At 39.1% G+C, this 20,349-nt stretch overlaps 1 protein-coding gene across 1 annotated transcript in view; it reads left to right on the top strand.

Annotated features, from left to right (window-relative positions):
* Positions 1–20,349, top strand: part of CREB3L1 (cAMP responsive element binding protein 3 like 1) — a 104,185-nt gene that overhangs the window by 75,803 nt on the left and 8,033 nt on the right. Inside the window, exons 8-10 of the mRNA XM_081337356.1 lie at positions 4,848–4,916; positions 12,927–13,026; positions 15,606–15,723. Coding sequence (XP_081193482.1) covers positions 4,848–4,916; positions 12,927–13,026; positions 15,606–15,723 — 287 coding nt within the window. The remainder of the gene's footprint in view (positions 1–4,847; positions 4,917–12,926; positions 13,027–15,605; positions 15,724–20,349) is intronic.

Raw genomic sequence — 20,349 nt, 5'->3', positions numbered from 1 at the left:
TGTTTAAAGACTACATGAGCCGTGGTGGTGCAGTGGTTAGAATGCAGTACTGCAGCCTAACTCTCTGCTCACTCCAGGAATATGATTCTAAATGGCTCAAGGTTGACTCAGCCTTCCATCCTTCCAAGGTGAATAAAATGAGGACCCAGATTATTGGGGGCAATATGCTGACTCTGTAAACCACTTAGAGAGGGCTGTAAAGCACTATGAAATGGTGTATAAGTCTAAGTGCTATTGCTATATGACCTATAGCAGCCAGCTGTGTACTAAAAGGGCAGTTTGGCAATCAGGGACAAAATTATATGTTGTGCCTAATGCACCATGTAAAGTTTGCCTTAAGAAAAAAAATAAAGGATATGGGGTTTTTTTCTGGTTTGGATGTAAAAAGTAATAGGTTTAAACTTGAGCCAAAAAGATTAAAATTATATATTAGAAACAACTTTCTAAAAACAGATTAGTTTTTTGAGCCAAAGCAAATGTGTCATGAGTGATCAATCTTTCTGAATAAAAATAAAAGGGAGACTAATTAGAAAGCCTAATTAGAGAGCCAGTTTGGTGTGGTAGCTAAGGTACTGGACTAGAAACCAGGAGACCATTACGGTAGTTATAGGACTCCTACAGGACTTGGCTGGTTGATTTGGGGCCACTCTCTCTTAGTCCAACTCACTTCACAGGATTGTTGTGAAGAAAAAAGCAGGCCAGGGCATTAGGTGTGTACAACACCTTTACTTCACCAGAAATAAAGGTAAGATAAAAATCTAACAAAGCTCACATGGTATTTAAAAATAATAATGAAGCATTGCTTGGGCTTGGCCTGCCATTACTTGAATGTCATTTTTTTCCACTGAAATTCCTCCCCTCCAATCTATTAGCACTTCTCCCGTTTCAAAGAATTCCATGAACAAAAGCACAAAAAGTATAGGAGTTCTTGATCATGGATCCCATATCGCATTAACCTGGATCCTTTAAAAACAGATAAAGACTTCAGATTAAGGACCATTGAAGTTCAACTAAATAAATGTTGCTAGGATTTAGTTTTTCTAAAATACACAAATTTATTTGAATGAAGGGCTGCAATCAGTCTTGTGAATTCAGAAAGGGGATGGCATCAAAAGACATTAGGTTGACTCAGAACAAATGTCGGCGGGCAGATCTTCTTTCATCTCCATATTATTCCCCATTAATTAATTTCTTTGTATTCATTTTCTCCTCCAAATCAAGCTTGTAATGCAAAACTCTTCAGGACATCTCTCCCTTTATTGATTTCCAAAATATTCTATTAGTAAACTGCTCAACAGTAGTAACTTTGAGAGGCATCCAGGTGTCCTAGTGGACCACTGCTTAAGTATGAGTCAGCATTGTGCTGCAGCTGCCAAAAAAAGGCAATGCATTCCTAGGCTGCATCAACAGAGGGATAGCATCAAGACAACAAGAAGTGATAGTGCCACTTTTACACCACACTGGTGAGTCCACACTTGGAATACTGTGTCCAGTTCTGATCACCATTATACAAAAAAGATGTTGAGGCCTTGCAAAGTATTTAGAGAAGAGCAGCAAAGATGATAAAGGGTCTGGAAGCTAAATTTTATGACAAATGGTTGAGGGAGCTAGGTATAACTAGCCCAGGGGTAGGCAACCTCGGCTCTTTTATGACTCATGGACTTCAACTCCCAGAATTCCTGAGCCAGCGTAGCTGGCTCAGGAATCCTGGGAGTTGAAGTCCATGAGTCATAAAAGAGCCGAGGTTGCCTACCCCTGATCTAGCCTATCAAAGAGAAGGATCTGGGGGTCATGATAACTGTCTCTGAGTACTTGATGGACTGTTACAAAAAAAAAAGGATTGACTTGTTCTCTAAGGCATCAGAAAGCAGGACAAGAAGTAATGGGTGAAAGCTTGTCAAAGAGAGATCCGACCCCAAGGTAGAAGAAATTTTCTTCAGTGAGAACAATTAAGCGATGGAATAGCTTGTTTCCTGGGGTTGTGGGTGCTCCATCGCTGAAGGTTTTCAACAATAGACTGGACAACCATTGGATTGGGCTAACATAAGGCTCCTGCCTTAAGCATGGGGTTGGACTAGAAGACTTCTGAGGTCCCTTCCAGCCTTATGATTCTATAATTCTTAATTTAATAAGCAACAATAAGTTGTAGGTTAAAATATGAAAAGATTACCGCAACTTATTAGAAAATATTCACTCTTGTTATAATTCCCAGTCTGAGAAATCTCAAGCTCAAACCCTTTCTGAATCTCCTCATAAATTTTATTTTATTTAAAATAAATAATTTTAAATAATTTTATTTTCCCACAAGCATATTTATTCATTTGTACATCTCTATTTTCTTTTTGCTTCCATTGAAGATTGGAAACTATTCTGCCACCCACCCAATGTTACCAAGTATCATACATTTCAGAGGCTGTATCAGAGCATAACGATGATTTATGCAACTCATCAGCCATGGAATAATCAGAACTTATTTATGGTTAGTCACATAAACATCTTGAGATTATGTCTAGCCTTTCTGTCCTTTACCTCTTTGGTGATGATTCATGTTTGCTTTGTTGTCATTGTTATATACAATGTACACCAGTTTCGTAAACTAATAAATTTAACAGCTTTATTTATTAAAGGCATCTAATAAATAATAAAGCAATGTGATGTGTGTTTCAGAATACAGTTTAAAGCAGTAAGTTCACTGTGTAACATTATGCAAATGAATCGATAGGAAAATGGAGAATAAAGAACTCTCCTTGGGCCTCTTCAAAAATCCTTGAATTTAGCATGTAGTTTCCCAAGCAACACAAATAGCTGAGTAAAGGGGGGAAAGAAGCCAAGATGTTTACAGCTCACATCCATGGAATCATAGTGCTGGAAAAGACCTTGAACATCATGTCATCCAACTCCTTGCTCAATGCAAGGTCAGCAGTGCAAGATGCTATTGCTGCATCCCCAACAGATGGCTATTCAGACTCCATTTCATTCCTTCCAGCAAAGAAGAGTCCACCACCTCCCAGGTCAGCCACTTCTGCTGCCAAACAGCTCTTTCAGTAAATTTATTCTAAAGCTTAACTGAAATTTGCCTCCTTGGAATTTCTATTCACTTGTTCCAGGCCTGGAGAAAGAAATAATCTGTTCCATCTTTTGCATGACAGATATTCAGATATTTGAGGTCTGCGATTATATTTTGCTTTAAACGTTTTCTTTTCCAAGCTAAACCTGTGCAAATCTACTAGCTGTAGTTCATAGAATTTGGTTTTCAGCCTATTCACCATCATAACTGATTTTCTCTGAATGCATTCTAAAGTCCATTTTAAAATGGGGAAGCCAGAACTGGACACAGCCTTCCAAATGCAGCCTGATTAACACAGAGCTAGAAGTTAATACAGTCTATGGCCATTAGTTTATTGTGTTATGTTTAATCTTTTCCCCTTTCTTCATTTAATAACATGGAACAAAGAAAAGGGGGGGATAATCAAAAGGCACATCTCTATTTATACTCAAGTCTGTTTCTACCTCAGTGAAAGTTTCTGCTGAATGTCTTTTTTTTGTTCCTATGAATTAAATTCATTTTTGAGCCTTTGAATTGATTTTATTCTACTATTGGGTGCTTCTCTTGGTGAAAGGCTTTGGAGGAGTGTTATTTACTCCTTGAATGGCTTTTGACTAATCATTATTGTCTCTTTTCTGACGTATAATAAAGATAAATATAATAAACATTGTGAATAATTTTGAAGGCGTCAAAAATGTACTGCAGTCAATAATAGTAATTTTGCTTTTCTTTCTACATATGGTGTACAGTGGGACATCATGACTTTGTGTAATTACATTTATCTTTGGCTGTTTTATTTATTGTCATCTTTAATACAATTTTTAACCATCCTGAATGTTTCCTAATTGTAGGGCAACGTATCAGTCCTTAGAACAAACCCAGGATTTATGACTTGGTCTTACTCATCCCTGATTTCTGTATTTTAGTCAGAGTGCTAAGCTGCTTCAAATCGTTTATCAGATAGAGCCTGTTTCCTGGCATGGAGCAATCACAGAGATGCTTAAAACCAAGTTGGATATCATATTACCCACACAGTTGAAATTAATCCGCACAAATTCTTTATAGAAATGTTAGCAGTCCCAAGGAGTCCCAAGGAAGCCTGAACAGCTTTGGGATTATGAGGGAGGGTAGAACAGAAGTTTAGGTTTTTCTCTGTTTGCCAAACTCCCAACAAAATGACCACTCCAGAATTGCTGTTTTAGTTTCAAATGGTGCAAATGGTGGGTGTTGTCTTGCTGAGAAGTAAGCCACAAGGCCTCCCATGAGCAGGCCATGTGCAAGGCCTGGAAGAAAATCCTTCAGGTTTGCAAGAGGAATTCATGTCAGCGGTTGTGCTGTGTAATTTCTTCAGGGGCCAAAATGGGCCCGGGCCTAGGCAGACTGGTAATTTAGAATTAATTTTATTTAAACTGCCCTTTTAAAAAAAATTGCATGTTTTCTCTTCAGGGTTTTCTAAGTGAAATGTAATAATTATTGCGGAGTCTTTTGAGACAGTCTGATATGTACAACCGTTACCACATGTCTGATAGAGGCTTTCCTTGAATTGTAAATAGAAAGACCAGTTTTGTCAGAATTGTGGCAGAGAAAAGAACAGGTTAAAATCCTCCATTCTCTCCATGCGCACCCACCACAATCTCTAGCCTGCTCAGGCTTTCCCAAAGTTTCTATTTACAGGACAAAATGGGTGCACTTTAATTGCTTTCACACAAGTAATATCCTATTTGGTTTTGAGTCCTTAGGAACTAGAATCTGGAGTAGAGTGGGTGTACATCATATTCATGATTTTGTTTTACTTCTCCAGAGTTGAAACGTATACATCTGAGAATAATGAATTGTGGAAAAAGGTGGAGACATTAGAAAATGCAAACAGGTGAGGAGAACCCAAATGTTCCTATCTTTACCAAAAGGTCCTGTTGAGAAAAAGGGTTGGGAGAATGCAGAAGAAAGGAGAAGAAAGATCACTTAGCTCCCCCACTTTCTTCATGATATATACAGATTATCTTAAATCCACACCAGTAGTGCTTGCATCCAGGTTTTCTGAAAGTAATTGTAACAGCAGTCTTAAAATCTGCATATTGTCTTTACCTACTTTTCTTAAATATTCACACATGTACATCTAATTTTTCCTTGTACATGCATGTTGATATGCAGTTTTACCAAGTATAGCCATATGTCCATATAACCTCTCCTATACTTGCATTTATATCTGCCACATAGTTTGCAGGGCCAGAAGTATTTCAAGTTGAATATTACAAGATTCACTACCCACTCCTGCTACAAGATATTCCATTTAATGCATTCTTTGATTTGTCTAGCAGATGAATCTGCAATATATATTTCTTTTACATATCTACTTTTTGACAGATATTAGAATACGCTGCAGGAACAGATTTTGGTTTTCTTCTGTTCTAGTTTTCTTTTCCCCCAGCAATGAATCAGCTGCATTTGGTTAGTAAGTTTTAGGAATTTTTGTGTTGAGACAGCCAGGACTGAACTTTTGTGGTTTATTTGCTTTTTTGAAAAATTGGAGCAGGGGGAGAGAAAAATAGGCACATTTCCTGAGTGTATTCCAACCCTAATACTGTACTGAAATTCTGCTACAAATGTCTTTCCAGACCAATTCTTAAGCTGACAGTTTCCTCTTAAGGGCAATTATATCCTGCAGCCGCTGTTTCTCACGTGTGCTGCCTCCAGCCTTTTCTCAGGGCAACTACAGAAATTCCAGCCTGAACTGGAATTGGAATTATGGCAAGACCTCATCTGTCGCTCTTACCATCCTTGCAGGGAAGGTAAACCTGGCTACCTGTGTGGACCAGTCTAACAATACCTGCCTCTTCCTTTTAGTGATTACTCCTTCCTCACAAGTTACTGTGCCTTCTCTTTGCTTTCCCAGACCCAGATGATTGCACCCATGGATGCCTTCATCTCTCTTTCCACATTATCTCCCTTGATACTAAAGCAGACTCTTTTTTAAAACAACATCATCAACAATAATCCTTTGTGGTACCATCGTAACTCTGCTGCTATAAAAACCAAAGCAAGGGGCCACAGGTTGTTCTTCCCTTCCTTTCCCCTGTGTGGGTCCAGGATAGAACTGGTAGTCCCCAGTTTCATAGAAGCAAGGAAGCCCTGTTTCTATGCTGCCATTTAAACAAGTTTTTTTTTAAAAAAAAAGTAAAGGAGACAGAAGTGAAGCAAAACAAAGTTTTGCTGTACTGAGAGCACTGGACAGGGATCAGGTAAGTAAGGGGAACATGCTTCATCCAGCCTGGGCAGAGAGTAAAAGAGTACTCACTGGAAGATGTAGGGCCTGAATGGAATTTCTAATGGGGAAGATAGCTCATTGACTTAATAATCAGCGAAGCAACCATAATATTATCAAAATTCAACTACTGCCAACCAGCAAAGATCGGAGCAGACTGAAAGCCTAAGATGAGATGGCTGTCCAGGCAGCAACCAGCCAGTGGGGCAGAAAGAGGCACCTCAGACACTGCCACCAACTTGAGCTGGGGCTGCTAGTGGAATGGAAAAGAGAAGCAAACCATCTATTCTGAATGGCTCAAGATGGCTTAGGTCAGAATATAGCAGTTTTGAACTGAAACTGGGAAACACGGGGGTGAGATTTATTTATGATTGGCTGAGAGTGGGAGATATAGGGCATCAACAATTCCTGTACTCAGCAAGTGGTAAGTGGCCCTTATTGGTGATGGGCCAAGTAGAAAGTGCATCTTTAGGCATTTGTCTCTGTCAGACTGACTCAACCCCTTTTTCTACATAACAGAAGGACAAAGTGGCTCCTTCCTCAAGTCTAGATTCACAAAATAATTAGGAGTCCAACCATATTTCAGTACTGAGGCAGGAGACTGCCTTCCATTGCACCAAGCCACATTACTGCATTGCACCCAAAGTCAGAACTGTTCTGCTCTCTTTAAACTGTCCAGCTGGCTTTGGTATACAGAGGATGCTCTTCTGCCAGTAGTATTGAAATATAGTTTGGTGGTCAGACACTGCATATGTACGTGCACACAACACCTGCAATCTTATGCAGCCTCCACTTATATTGTGTAGTGGGTTCTGGACCGCATGGCAAGGAAGGAACAGATGAGTACCGCATGACAGCTCTTTATTAGTGGTAGGCGCGTACTGAACAAAGGGGGTTACCAAGACCCCTTATATACCTAGCCAGGTATCACTCCGGCCAATCCATCCATCCGAATCTCCCGCCGAAACTCTACAGCTAATCAAGCCACAGCACAGCGCCACCTGGTGGTACCTGCAGAACTACTGCTCCTACCCTATACATAACTTATAGCCAAGAGCACAAAACAGATAAGGAGAACAAGATTTGAAGGACACAGGAAAAAATGTCAGGAAGGCAATGTGCCCTGATTCCCTTGCTAAAGCTCATTTCTTGGAAGAGTCCAGCACAGCTATTAGGCAGTTTTAGTTTCCAGACCTAACTGTCATATTAGGAGAGGGTGGTGGTTTACTTAGAGGGAAGTGTTTCTTTTCTTAGTTTAAAATATGGTAAGGCACTCCTGTTGCATCTGGCTCCTCCTTTATTATTCATTTTACTTATTAGGGTCTGAACTTCTGCTTTAATAGTAGTTTGGAAAGGTTGTCAATAAGAGAGAGTTGACAACCAGTTGAATCCTGAGTCCACTGGAAACAGAGAAATCCTTGTAGATTTAGAGGCTTGTGAGGAAGTGCTATTCCTTCCTAGACCTTGTTAACTGACTGCTGGTTGAGAACTTGTTCTCTGGTTGCGTAGCACAGACAGCCAAGAAAAGGGCATAGTCCCATTTGGGGAATCAATTGCTGACAGGTTTTTTGGGGGGAAGATGTATATTAGCAGAAGATAAGCCACTGCAAATGACAGCATCTAGTCAAGCTTGGCAAGTTTGAAAGAGCTAAGTGAGATCAAAACTGATTAGTACTTAGATGAGAGATCACAAAGTTCTCTGGACTATAGACTATATTGGAAGTTGAAAGCCATTTCAGAAGAAGGTAATGGCAAGGAACTTGTGTTGCCACAAAAATAACAGTGTTGGGACCATCTAGTTGCCAGGAGTTGAGTCTGAATCAAGAGAGACCCCTTATAAATTTGTCATCTTTCTTAACCCAAGGTGTTGGTGGGGGGTGTCTCTCACCGGTTATTGTTTTTGCCCGTGCAATCCATCTTACAAATCGTAAGGACTGGAAAGGAGAAATCTATGTACTTTATCTTCCCTAGAATTGGTCTTTGCTTGCACAGGCACAGTGTCCTACATAACAACATCTCAGCCCAAGGAATTTGCTTGGACTAAGAGGCATGCAGGGAACTCAGATATCTACTTCATGTAAAAATGGGGGGAAATACCAAGATTCCTCAGAATTGGCTTAGCCACCAATGAAAGGTGAAAATGAAACCATGTAATAGCTTATAAAATACAGAAAAACATCTACACAATCTCCTACTGACAATAGGTAAATGTGATATAGTTTCATTTGGGAGTATAATACAATTTGGGAGTCTTCCTAGATTCACAACTCCTGCTTCAGAGGGAATATTTGCAGAATTCTATTTTTTTTGCATCAGTTGTATCTGTTTTTGGACTGGTAAGCTCTGTTCTCTGTCACTCAAAGTGTAGACATTCCCAGTTTGATATTGTAATGTACCCTATGTGGGGGACCCATGTGATGCTGAGCTTGTCAGCTGGAAAGCTGACAGCCCGGGTTCGAGACCTAGGCAGTACGCAGTGGGGTGAGCTCCTGTTGCTTGCCCCAACTCCTGCTTACCTAGCAGTTCAAAAGTATGCAAATGTGAGTAGATAAACAGGTACCACTTCGGTGGCAAGGTAACAGTGTTCTGGGCACTTCAGTATATAGTCATACTGGCCACATGACTACATAAATGTCTTTAGACAATGCTGGCTCCCTTGCCTAAGAATGGAGATGACCACCACCCACTCCAGACAGACTACTAGACGGGGGAAATCTTTATCTTTACTTTTACTTTACATGATGCTGCCCTTGGAGACTATCCAGAATCTACAGTTTGTTTGTTTATTTATTTATTTATTTATTTATTTATTTATTATTTGGATTTATATACCGCCCCTCTCCTGAAGGACTCGGGCGGTGTACAGGGCAATTAAAACACTATATACAACACATAATATACAAAAATTAAAATAAATTAAACCAAGTAGCCCTAAACAATAAAACACATTCTAAAATGTAAAATTTTAAATTTTAAATCTAAAATCCCAGTCCCTCAGTCCAGGCCGGCAAGTTCGAATAGCCAAGTCTTCAGGTCGCGGCGGAAAGAACAAAGGTCGGGAGCCATCCGGAGCTCAACAGGGAGCTGACTCCAGAGGGCAGGCGCACCCACAGAGAACGCTCTCCCCCTGGGGGCCGCCAGTCGACATTCCCTGACCGACGGCACCCTGAGGAGGCCCTCTCTGTGGGAGCGCACAGGACAATGGGAAGTTAACGCCGGCAAAAGGTACTCCCGTAAATAATCTGGGCCCATGCCATTTAGGGCTTTATAGGTCATCACCAGCACCTTGAATCTCACCCGGAAGACAACTGGAAGCCAATGCAGCTCGCGGAGCAGAGATGTTACATGGGAGTTATTGGGAGACCCCCATCACAACTCGCGCGGCCGCATTCTGCACCAGCTGGAGCCTCTGAGTGGTATTCAAGGGCAGCCCCATGTAGAGAGCATTGCAGTAGTCTATCCGAGAGGTCACGAGTGCATGAGTGACTGTGCGTAGGGCATCACGGTCCAAATAGGGCCGCAACTGGCGCACCAGGCGGACCTGGGCAAAAGCCCCCCTGGTCACAGCTCCTATATGATCTTCTAAACTGAGCTGTGAGTCAAGGAGGACACCCAAGTTGCAAGCCCTATCTACGGGGGGTAACACCTCACCCCCTATAGATAAAAATGGAATAGAATGGACAACCCGAGATGCTGGTGTGCACAGCCACTCGGTCTTGTCGGGATTTAGACGAAGCCTGTTCCTCCCCATCCAGACCCTCACCGCCTCCAGGCAACGGGACATCACGTCGAGGGCATCACCGGGTTGATCTGGGGTGGAAATAAAAAGCTGGGTATCATCAGCGTACTGATGATAACCCACCCCAAAACCACGAATGATCTCACCCCTGAGGGACTCCACAAACGAGAGGCCTCGAGGCCGACCTCTGCCCCCCTGCCAACACTGACTGCGAACGACCCAGGAGGTAGGAGGAGAACCACTGTAAGACAGTGCCACCCACTCCCAACCCCCTGAGGCGCCGCAGTAGGATACCATGGTCGATGGTATCAAAAGCTGCTGAGAGGTCTAATAGGACTAGGACAGAGGAGCAACCCCTGTCCCGAGCCCGCCAGAGATCATTCACCAGTGCGACCAATGCAATGGCACACCACCTTGTGATCTTACATTGGCTTCCTGAAGGTTTCTGATGCAATTTAGGGTGCTGGTTATTCCATATAAAGTCCTACATGATACAGGAGTGGGTTATTTACAGGAGCACCTTTACTCAAAAGCTGTCTACCCATCTCATACCTCAATTGCCCTCTGGAACAATCTCTTCCACCCACACATACACCTCCCTAACACATGGTCCAGTCCTGCAGGCCTTTAGAAAAGCTGTGTAATCTTGGCTTATTCAGGTGTTTGAGTCAGGATGATGAGAGTTCCTATCTGAAAGAGTGCAATAAATTTAAGTCTTTGATAACTGATTAATTGTTGTTTATAGCGTTGTTGGGAAAAAAATTGCTCATTGCACAGAGTTTGTGTCAGTTTATTGTTTGGATTCAGTGGCCATATAAATGCTATCAGTAAATAAAAGTGTGAATAATAAACCAAGTGTGAACTTGGTTTTGCTTAATGTGCTACAGATACAATTTTAGATGCACTCTGACTTTTTTATCCAGAATCTGCCCCCTCTGATAATCTTGATTTGTGCTTGAGCTTTTCCACTCCATTTGTGCTTTCTGCCCTCATTCAGTGGCTCTTGTAAATGCTTTTCTCTTATGCTCAACAGGTTCTGGTCCTACTTTATAGTTAGATACAGTATACTAGGACTCTGGAAGCTTGAAGGATATTCTGTTTTACAAAGGTTCTGTGCTTTTCAGTAGGTTTGATAACTTTGTTGATAGCTGATGACTGCCATCTACTGGACAAGTAATTACCTTCTCTGATTCTCCCACCAATTCTGGACTCTCTCTCTGCTCCATTCAGAATCCCAAATCTTTGTCTCTTGTATTTTTTCTTCCACTTAGAATATTCTTTGCATGACCCAGCGTAATTCTTCTGAAATTGTATCCAGCTTTCCCATTCAAATTACTGTATTCCATGATTCATTATTAGATGAATTATTCAGATTACAGCCAGTGAAACCATTTTTAAATCATTTAATCATTAAACCTCAAAGGAGACATCTCTCTACCAAGAGCACACCATAACCTTAATCAAGTCCAATCTTCCTATTGGTAGTTGTGGCAGGAAAAAAATCAACTATTTGGACCAGAAGTCTCCATTTTGGGAATTCCCAAAGTCCCCATCTAGTTGAGCCAATTTGAAATAGTGGTTAAGGCTAAAAAATAGGGGGCCTTGAGTTCTAATCCCACCATAGGTACAGAATCAACTGGCTGACTTTAGGCCAGTCACTCTCTCAGTCCTAGGAAAAAAATAAAGCCAAAAAACAATAACCTTGCAGAGAATAGCCTAGGCAGTTGTCAGGTATTAACATTAACTCAAAAGAACCAAAAGAGAGAGATAGCCTATCTATGTGAATTATTAGTAGATTCTTCTACAACAAAAGCACAGTATGGACTGGAATTTATGTTGCTGAGAGATATGGTCATAAAGCACAATGTTGTGCAACCACATCACTTAGTGATGGCAATCCCAGCAATTCCAGTTGCTGTTGATAAATGAAGACCATGCAGATCATTAAGCAAGGATCTCATGTGATCACAACATCTTAAGAGGGACTGAAGGCAAGCAGCCTGGCAGGCAAGACCTATAGCGGATTGGCAAGAGCTACATGCAAATGGATGCCATGGGCAGGGAGTAGAGAGTGTGGGTGGAGGTGCCCATGTCACCCAGGGTCGCCTTGGGGGAAAAAACAGTGGAAGTGGGAGCGACTTGTGGGAGTGACTTGTAACCTCCTACCAGCTTCTCCACTGAATTTGAAAATGGCAGGGAAGAGCCTAATTGGCAATCATGTGACTGCAGGATACTGCAACTGTCATATGTATGGTTTTAATTGCCCTGTAAACCGCCCTGAGTCCTATGGGAATAGGGCGGTATATAAGTCAAATAAATAAATAAATAAATAAATAAATAAATAAATAAATAAATAAATAAAAATAATAATAATAATAATAATAATAATAATAATAATAATAATAATAATAATAATAATAATAATAATAATAATAATAATAATAATTGCAAGCTGGTTTCCAAGTGCCCAAATCATGGTCACATGATTGCAGGGACACTGCAATGCTGCAACTTTGTAAATTTGAACAATTGCTAAATGAGTAGCTGTAACCCAGGGTTTTCCTGTATTCAATAATAAATATATAATATATGGTTTTCAGCTGTATAGGTTATTGTACTAATTGCTCATTTCAAGTATTTAGACTATTTTAATTACTAAGTAGTTTTTAATTATTGTAACACATTGTTAGTCTCCCAAAGTCACTTTTGTGAGGTAGACAACCATATAAACCTATTAAAGAAAGAAATAATAATTATTATAAATAAATAATTATTATTTTCTTACAGAAGGACATAAACATGCTACTTTTAGAGTTCTTAATTTTTTAATGTGTTTTCTTCTGATGACGAAAAAGTTATTTTTTAAAATTAATTTCTAGGACTCTTCTGCAGCAGTTACAAAAGCTACAATCTCTGGTTGCAGGGAAGGTTTCCAGGCCATACAAAATGGCCTCTACACAGACAGGAACATGCCTGATGGTAAGGTCTACATAGTATCCTTTTTAAACTTTCTTTGTAGACATATCATTTTTCATTCACAGTGATCTTGTCTTTGAAATTTTGGAAAATTAAGGGCAGATTACCCACTTGCTGTTTGGCCCATTGCAGTAAAGGATGTTCATCACTTCCTGAAGGCAGAAAAGGATGTTGTCTTCCCATTCCTGGTCCATTGCAAATGTACACCTCACCCATATTTCCAGCTTCAAATCAAACCAGCTGTTTTCTGACCTGGGAATCTGAAGCCCTTCAGAGTAGATGGTTTCTGAAAGTTTGTTCCGTTCTAGTAACAGCCTCCACTCTGATTGGCTGCAATATCTATTATGCCCCCTCTTTCCCAGTGGCTGGTTGGTGTCCAGGGTGGCCATTTCCTCCTAAGCTCTCAGATTCTGACCTCTGCTGGTTGATAATGACTAATTTTTATAATCCCGAGGTTATAAATCTTGGTATCTGAAGGGGAAAAAAGAATGGAAAGGGTTAGTGTCCAAGGGCATAATGTGGGAAAGGGATGGTGGTGAAGGCTATAGTAATAATAAAAATAAAGTTGGAAGGGACTTTGGAGGTCATCTAATCCAATCCCCTGCTCAGTCAGGAAGCCCTTTCATTCAACCTTACAATAAAGATAAAATTACTACTCATGGTTGTGCTTCTTGTGTTTGGATTGCCTTGAAAGGGTAACACCTGGCTGCAATTTGGACTAAGCATCAGTTCAGTCACGTTGCGAAGGCTTAAGAAACAGCTAGGACATTACATGAGACAAACAACATAGACTGCAGTGTGAAATTGCCCTTAGTATTGTAAAGTCAATATTATAGTGTGAGAACAGTAAGGATGAATATTTTGAGCTTACTTGTTTAGATGGTAGTCTGATCAACCTGCTTCCTCTTCCTGTAATCCTCACTTTGAATAAAGTTTTGTTAGACGTCAGGAGAATTTATATATTTATTTTTGAATCCCCAAATGTAGCTTGAATTATGGTGTTTCTGCATATGTGGAGTTAGATTGCAAACTTCATAGAAATGTCTAAGATTTCTGCTTATTTGAAAGATCATTCACAGGAAAGATATATTTCAGTTTGGAGGAGATGGATAGATTATATTCAGAACAAATATGGGACTAAAAAGTTCCATTTAGCTTATGAGTAGATTTTAGTGGGATATTGTTATTGGTACTTTGTTTGTAGTTATGTTAAAGGGGAGTTAAAGCACATTATGAATTTGGTTAATTGTATATTATGCATAATTTTTATTTAGAATATGATTACTATAACTATAATCCTGTATTTAGCTCTGGGAAGTGGGGGGGGGAAGTGGGCGGGTTTGGGGTGGGGGGGATTTGGGGATATATTGTAAAACTTTGTTTTTGTAAAAGTCTTTAATAAAAAAAAAAGAATGAGTAATGTTCCTTCCTGTAACCATCAGATAAATGTGTGGTTCATCCTCCCCGCTTCCCACTCCAAACCAAGGAATTTTTCTAATGAATGCTAATGGGCTCTTACCTCTGATATAAAAATAGCAAAAGCTGACATCCATTTTATAGCTGTCACAGGAAAATTTAATTGTAAAAAAGACATAATGGTACAATTTTTCTATCAGTTTTAAATGAAAGTTGAATAAGCTTAAAATATCATTTACTTTTGTTCCATTCTGGAAAAAATAAAGGCAGCTTCAAATAAGCATACTCTGTGCTGCAGATTCAAAGTGACCAAATAAAAGATTATGGCTCGTTGAATCGAACCAAAATCCCCCTCCCACTTTTCCCCCACCCCCTTTCAATACAACTTTAAAGTTTTCTCCTTTTTCTGTTAAATTTTTCTGGGCTTGTAAATAACATCTTCCTGATAGGCAAAAATTCAGTAGATGAAACTTTTTTCATCTCTATATCACTTGCTGGTGAGAGAATATCAATTCTAGATGAGCAGAAAAAGAATATTGCTTTCAGTAGGTCTTTAATACTATTCCTCCTATTCTTACCTAAAGATGAGTTTGTAGCGTGGACCAAATGATGCAATGTTCAGTTCCTACTTAGTGGCAGGCTGAGTGTGGACTATTCCTGAACTCTGACCTATAGCATGTAGCTTATAGGGCTGGATGAAAAATATGCTGTATATGCTGACCAAGGATTCTTGGAAGCCTGGTATGATTTTGAAAAGCCTATGAATGTATTTACACACACACACACACACACACACACACACACACACACACACACACACATGATAAATAGACTGGAATGATTACAAATTTAAATCTGTTCTTAGAATTCTTGTAAACACAAATATCTAAATTTTTAAAAATGTATCCATAAACTGGAAATTTATCGATTTCCATAAATATATTTCATTTATTAGATCTATAGCTCATCTTTCCCATAGGAAATAATCAGTAAGCTTTATGGCTCAATAGAGAGGTGAGACTGGGTTTTCCTTGTTATAGTCACTTCTCCATTACAAAGTTGTTTTGATGATTTCCAGCTCTTCTCTTTCTTAATATTAATCTCTTCAAATGTCCTTTCTATTTAGTCAGTGTGCTCAATACTTCTACTATGTCTTTTCCCCATAGGTCCTGGTGCTGTGCTTTGTTCTGGTTTTGGGCTCCATGATGCCATGTCTCCCAGAATTCTCAACATCACAAACAGTAAAAGCAGCTCCGACGCCAGATATTTACACGACAAGTAAAAGTGAGTCAAATGTGGACATTTCCTTCATTACTAAAAGCTTCTTTAACCCTTCTTTTCCAGGGATCATGGTTCATTTTGTCCATAGAGATATATCATGGTATTGCAGGAACAGGTAAAGTTTGGAAGTTTGAGCTATGGGCCCTCTGCTCTTCTAATTTTTTTTAAAAAAATGTTTTATTGATTTTTAACATAATCACCTTAATATTTGGTAAACAGTGTGTTGTCTGGGTTAGTATTTAAAAAACAATCAATGACAATTAATTTCTATAATTCTATAGTCCATATTATGGCTTTGCTTGGTTTTCTCTTCTTCCAATAATATTTTCTTTTGCCAACTTAAATTAATACAGTTCTTATTATTTGAATAAATGACAATTAAATATAAACATTTTGCTCATGTTTCTGCAAATAATAACCACAGCAATATAAATTTTCTTTTCTAATTGATCATCTTGGTAGCCTCATCATTGATCCTGTTTACAAAGTTCTTATTTAAATTTGTTTCCCCCCACAATATTCAGAGCATTCTTACTGGTTAAGATTTTCTCAAAATTAGTTACAGTTAAGTATTTAAGTCTTTTTTGTCATACAATTCATTCCAACACTTTTACATTTCTCATATCTTAAAAAAAGAAAAAGAAAAACAGAGAAAATATTTCTTTTATATAAACCATCCCAACATTTTTATATTTCTCATGTCAAAAAACAAAACACAAAAGAAAAAAGAAAGAAAAAATATTATGTTACTTGAGGGGTTCATCCCTCTTAAAGTAATCTTCATTTATATCTAAAATCTTTTTATTTCTTTAACCATATTCAAACAAATGTTTAATTTTTAAATATTCCCTCTGGTAAATCCCATCATCTAGTTTCTAAATTTTCACTTTAGCCTTTTTTTTGCCAAACATCTTTCCTGATCAGTATGTTTCGCTGAATCAAAGAATCTTCCCGTAATCTTGAGAATGTTGCAAGTACAAAAGGCAAAACATGTAAGAGGTTTTTATAGGAAGGTTTCACCCCTTCGTATTCATTGAGAATCTTTTCTTTTCTTTCTTTATTTTATTTATCATTTTTTGTCTCTCTAGTTCTCCTGGAAGAATCCATTTTGTCAAACCTTTTTTCTTGTCCTCAAACTTATTTTGTAATCTTAGAGCAGGGGTAGGGAACCTTGGCTCTTTTATGACTTGTGGACTTCAGCTCCCATAATTCCTGACTCAGCATGGCTGGTTCAGGAATTCTGGGTATTGAAGTCCACAAGTCATAAAAGAGCCAAGGTTCCCTACCCCTGTCTTAGAGTGTAAGTCATCTTTTCCATGTCCAGTACTTCCTGTAAATTTTTTTCCTTCTGGGTTAAATCATACTTCCTTCTATTGTTAAATTCCATCTTAAAATCTCATTGAATACGAGACAGAGGAGTCTCATATTCAATTGTCTGTTTTTTCTGCTCACTCTTTATTTTTATTTTCTGAGAATTTTTGTGTTGTAAAGTTAAATTAGAGATGTGTTCATTTATATTTATTTATATTTATTTATAGTTATTTTTAATTTCCTCGTGGTTTGAGATCATTGTTTTTGAATTAGTTGCAATATAGCATAGATTTCCTTTTGGAAAGTATTTGTTTTTTCTTGGTACATTCTTTCTGCAGATCTCTGATTTTCCATGATAGCCAAAAGTCAGGGTTTTCCTTTCTCTGCAGACAGCTTTAGAATCACAGTTGAGTTAGTATTTGTAATCCAGAAAGGTCAATTTTTTTAGAGTTTATGATTCTCACTTTGTAGATAGCCCAAAATGTTTCCTTTCTTTCTTTTTTTGTCACAGCTGTTCTCTGTTATTAAGACATTGAAGGTCACCAGAAACCAGGTATCTCTTCCTGGGCTTTGCCAATCCCTGTAATAGAGCAACTGCTGTTGTATATTTTCATCCATCACTAGATGTCAGCACCAGTTCATTTTTTTTCCATTTTTCAGTAATAGACAATTGTTTATTTCTATTTTCATGATTTAAAAGGAAAATCTTAACAGATTCCACCAATTTCAAACTTATCCAGATTTAGGGGCAGAATGGTCTGCTCTCCTTCCCCAACATGATTTTTGGATCTCCAGAGGCTGCCTGGTGCCATGCCTCCCCCACAGGTCATGTGAGAGCTAGGGAAGTGGTGCAGTGTGGACCTGTTCCTGCACTAGGCCTGTCAGAGCCTCCCCCACTCCAGGGTTTTGCGCAGTAGTGAGCAGCTGAGGGATCACGGGGCTCCGCACCCTACAGCTGATTTCTGCCTGCTAGGGGACCCTAAATAGGCCTGAAGTTGCCCCATAGAGGTAGCAAAGAAGGAAGGAAGTGAGAGATGGTGGTCAATCCGATCGGTTTGGGAAAAGCCCTCCAGAAACTGGCAGGAGAAAGGCTAGCTACCATCAGAGTCTAGCCCAAGCTACAAGCAGCCGAAGCCCGAAAGCACTACTTTAAGCCGACTGTAAACAACGTGTTTGGAACTGGGTAAGAACAGTGATTTTCTCTCTTCTACTTAAAAATTGATTTCCTGGGGGGTGAAGCAAAAAGCCTCCAAAAGTGAGAAGGAAGGGGATCTTTGCCCCACCCTCCTATAGACGGAAGCAGCGAATTAAACATTCAGGGAAAACAGAAATATACTGAAATGAAATGATTATAAGACTTAATTTGGATAAGTTTGCTCTTCTAATTTCTAAGGACATTTGGTGGCCCAACAATATTATTAAGAGTGTAAAGCCTTTTTTTGCTTCCTGTTCCTTTGTTTAAGGATACAAATGGGAAGGGAAGCCTTTGTAAGGCAAAGCACCCCTATTTCAACCCTTAAAAAATCTATAACTTGAATAATCACCTGAAATAATTGGGGAGGGCAATTTAGAGACAGTGTTGAAGAGGGCAAGAATAACAGCAGTTTGCTCCCACCCCCAGATCTCATACCTGACCTTTAACTTTTTACAGAAAAACATATCAACATCAGCCATTCCATCAATTCCAATACTTTGGGTGGTTTGGGGTGTTTAGGAGTGGGAATTAGATATGGAACCTAGAGCAGACATGTCAAACTCGCGACGTCACATGACAACGTGCAACGTATTGGGATGGTTTTGCCATTGCCGGCAATGGGGTGGGCACGGCTTCAGGATGACGCATCCAGCCCACGGACCGGCAGTTTGACACCCCTGTCCTAGAGCTTCCCATTCCTATTCCCAATCTTATTTAACTTACACACATGAATTGCAGCCCTCAAAGTGGACCATTGTGCTCCAAATTTCAGCAGTGTGATTTCAGGGAACAATGGAAAAATGTAAATCCTGAGCCATTTCTGGCCAATGGACTGTAATTTGCCCAGTACTGGGATAATTAGATTTTGAGGTAACTTATCCTTCAGAGGTTTTGGTTCCAAATTATTTTTTTCAGAGTCATTCATCCATGTCTGGAGTGTGTGATGAAGTTCCAATTTTTCATTTATTTTTCTCAAACATCAACTTATCTTGTTTTGTTTATTATTAAATTCGTATCTACTTTTCTACTTACTATTAGATAGTAGTGCTTGAAGTGGCTTCTACCAATTAATCAAAATGCAGAATGCTAAAATCAGTAGAGTTAAAATTAGCATCATTAAAATAGATTAACAATTAAAACAAATAGTTAAATGATGGATTCTTAACATTTTCCTAAATAATGGGAGTGTGAAAGGGAGAACTTTCTGTGGCCTGGAAGTCACTCAAGAGAAGGCCCCCTCCAACATAACTGACAGCTAAATTTTGGCAGCTAGGATATCTTCAGAAGGGCTTCTTCAGTGGATGTAAGCAACTCAGGAGGTTTGCAGATGGAGATGATACACACAGATACCATCTTAAGCTCTTTAGAATTTTAAAGATCAATACCAGGGGTTCAAATTGTGTCTGACAGGCAACTGACATCTTGTACAGATTTTCCAGTATAGACACCTATGACCTCTATAACCTATACCAAATAGTAGCCATATTTTGCCTCAGTTGTGATTTCTATTCAAGGTAGCCACACGTTGAGCATATTGCAGAACAACTTTATCACGCAGTTTATTGATATTCGTTCCTCCAATTTTAAATTTTCTAATTGTCTTCCAATTCAGTTACCCTCCATATACAGTACATTTGGCATATACCTGAATAAATAAAGGGAGAGTACATAGCCTTGTCTTACTCCTTTGTCAACCCAGACCTAGTCTGTTTGGCCTTATGGGGAAGGGTACAGGTTCTGCATAAGATCACAAGATGTGTTGGGATTCACATTCTCCAAAGCACATTCCAGATCTTAACATAGATGACACAATTGAAGGCCTTTCTACATACAGTGAAGCATATATTAATTTCTTCTTAATGTTTTTGTGTCTCAGTTATTCAATCTGCATCAGCAATAATGCTTTTTGCTCCCTGGCCTCTTCTAAAGCTAGCTTGAATTTCTGGCAATTCCATTCCCATGTACAATTCTTATCTGCACTGAATGATCTTAAGCATTATTTTGCTAGCATGTCATCATAAGATATTTATGATTGTTTTCACACTCTATGAAGCCTCTTTTCTTTAGTATCGGTTTTTAGACAGACCTCTTCCCATCTGCTAGACACTGGTTTGTATTCTAGG

The sequence above is a fragment of the Vipera berus genome, assembly GCF_964194415.1.
Source record: "Vipera berus genome assembly, chromosome: 1".
NCBI classification, from domain to species: Eukaryota; Metazoa; Chordata; class Lepidosauria; order Squamata; family Viperidae; genus Vipera; species Vipera berus.
The sequence above is the reverse complement of the archived record's forward strand: the minus strand, read 5'-3'. Positions and strand labels throughout refer to the sequence as shown.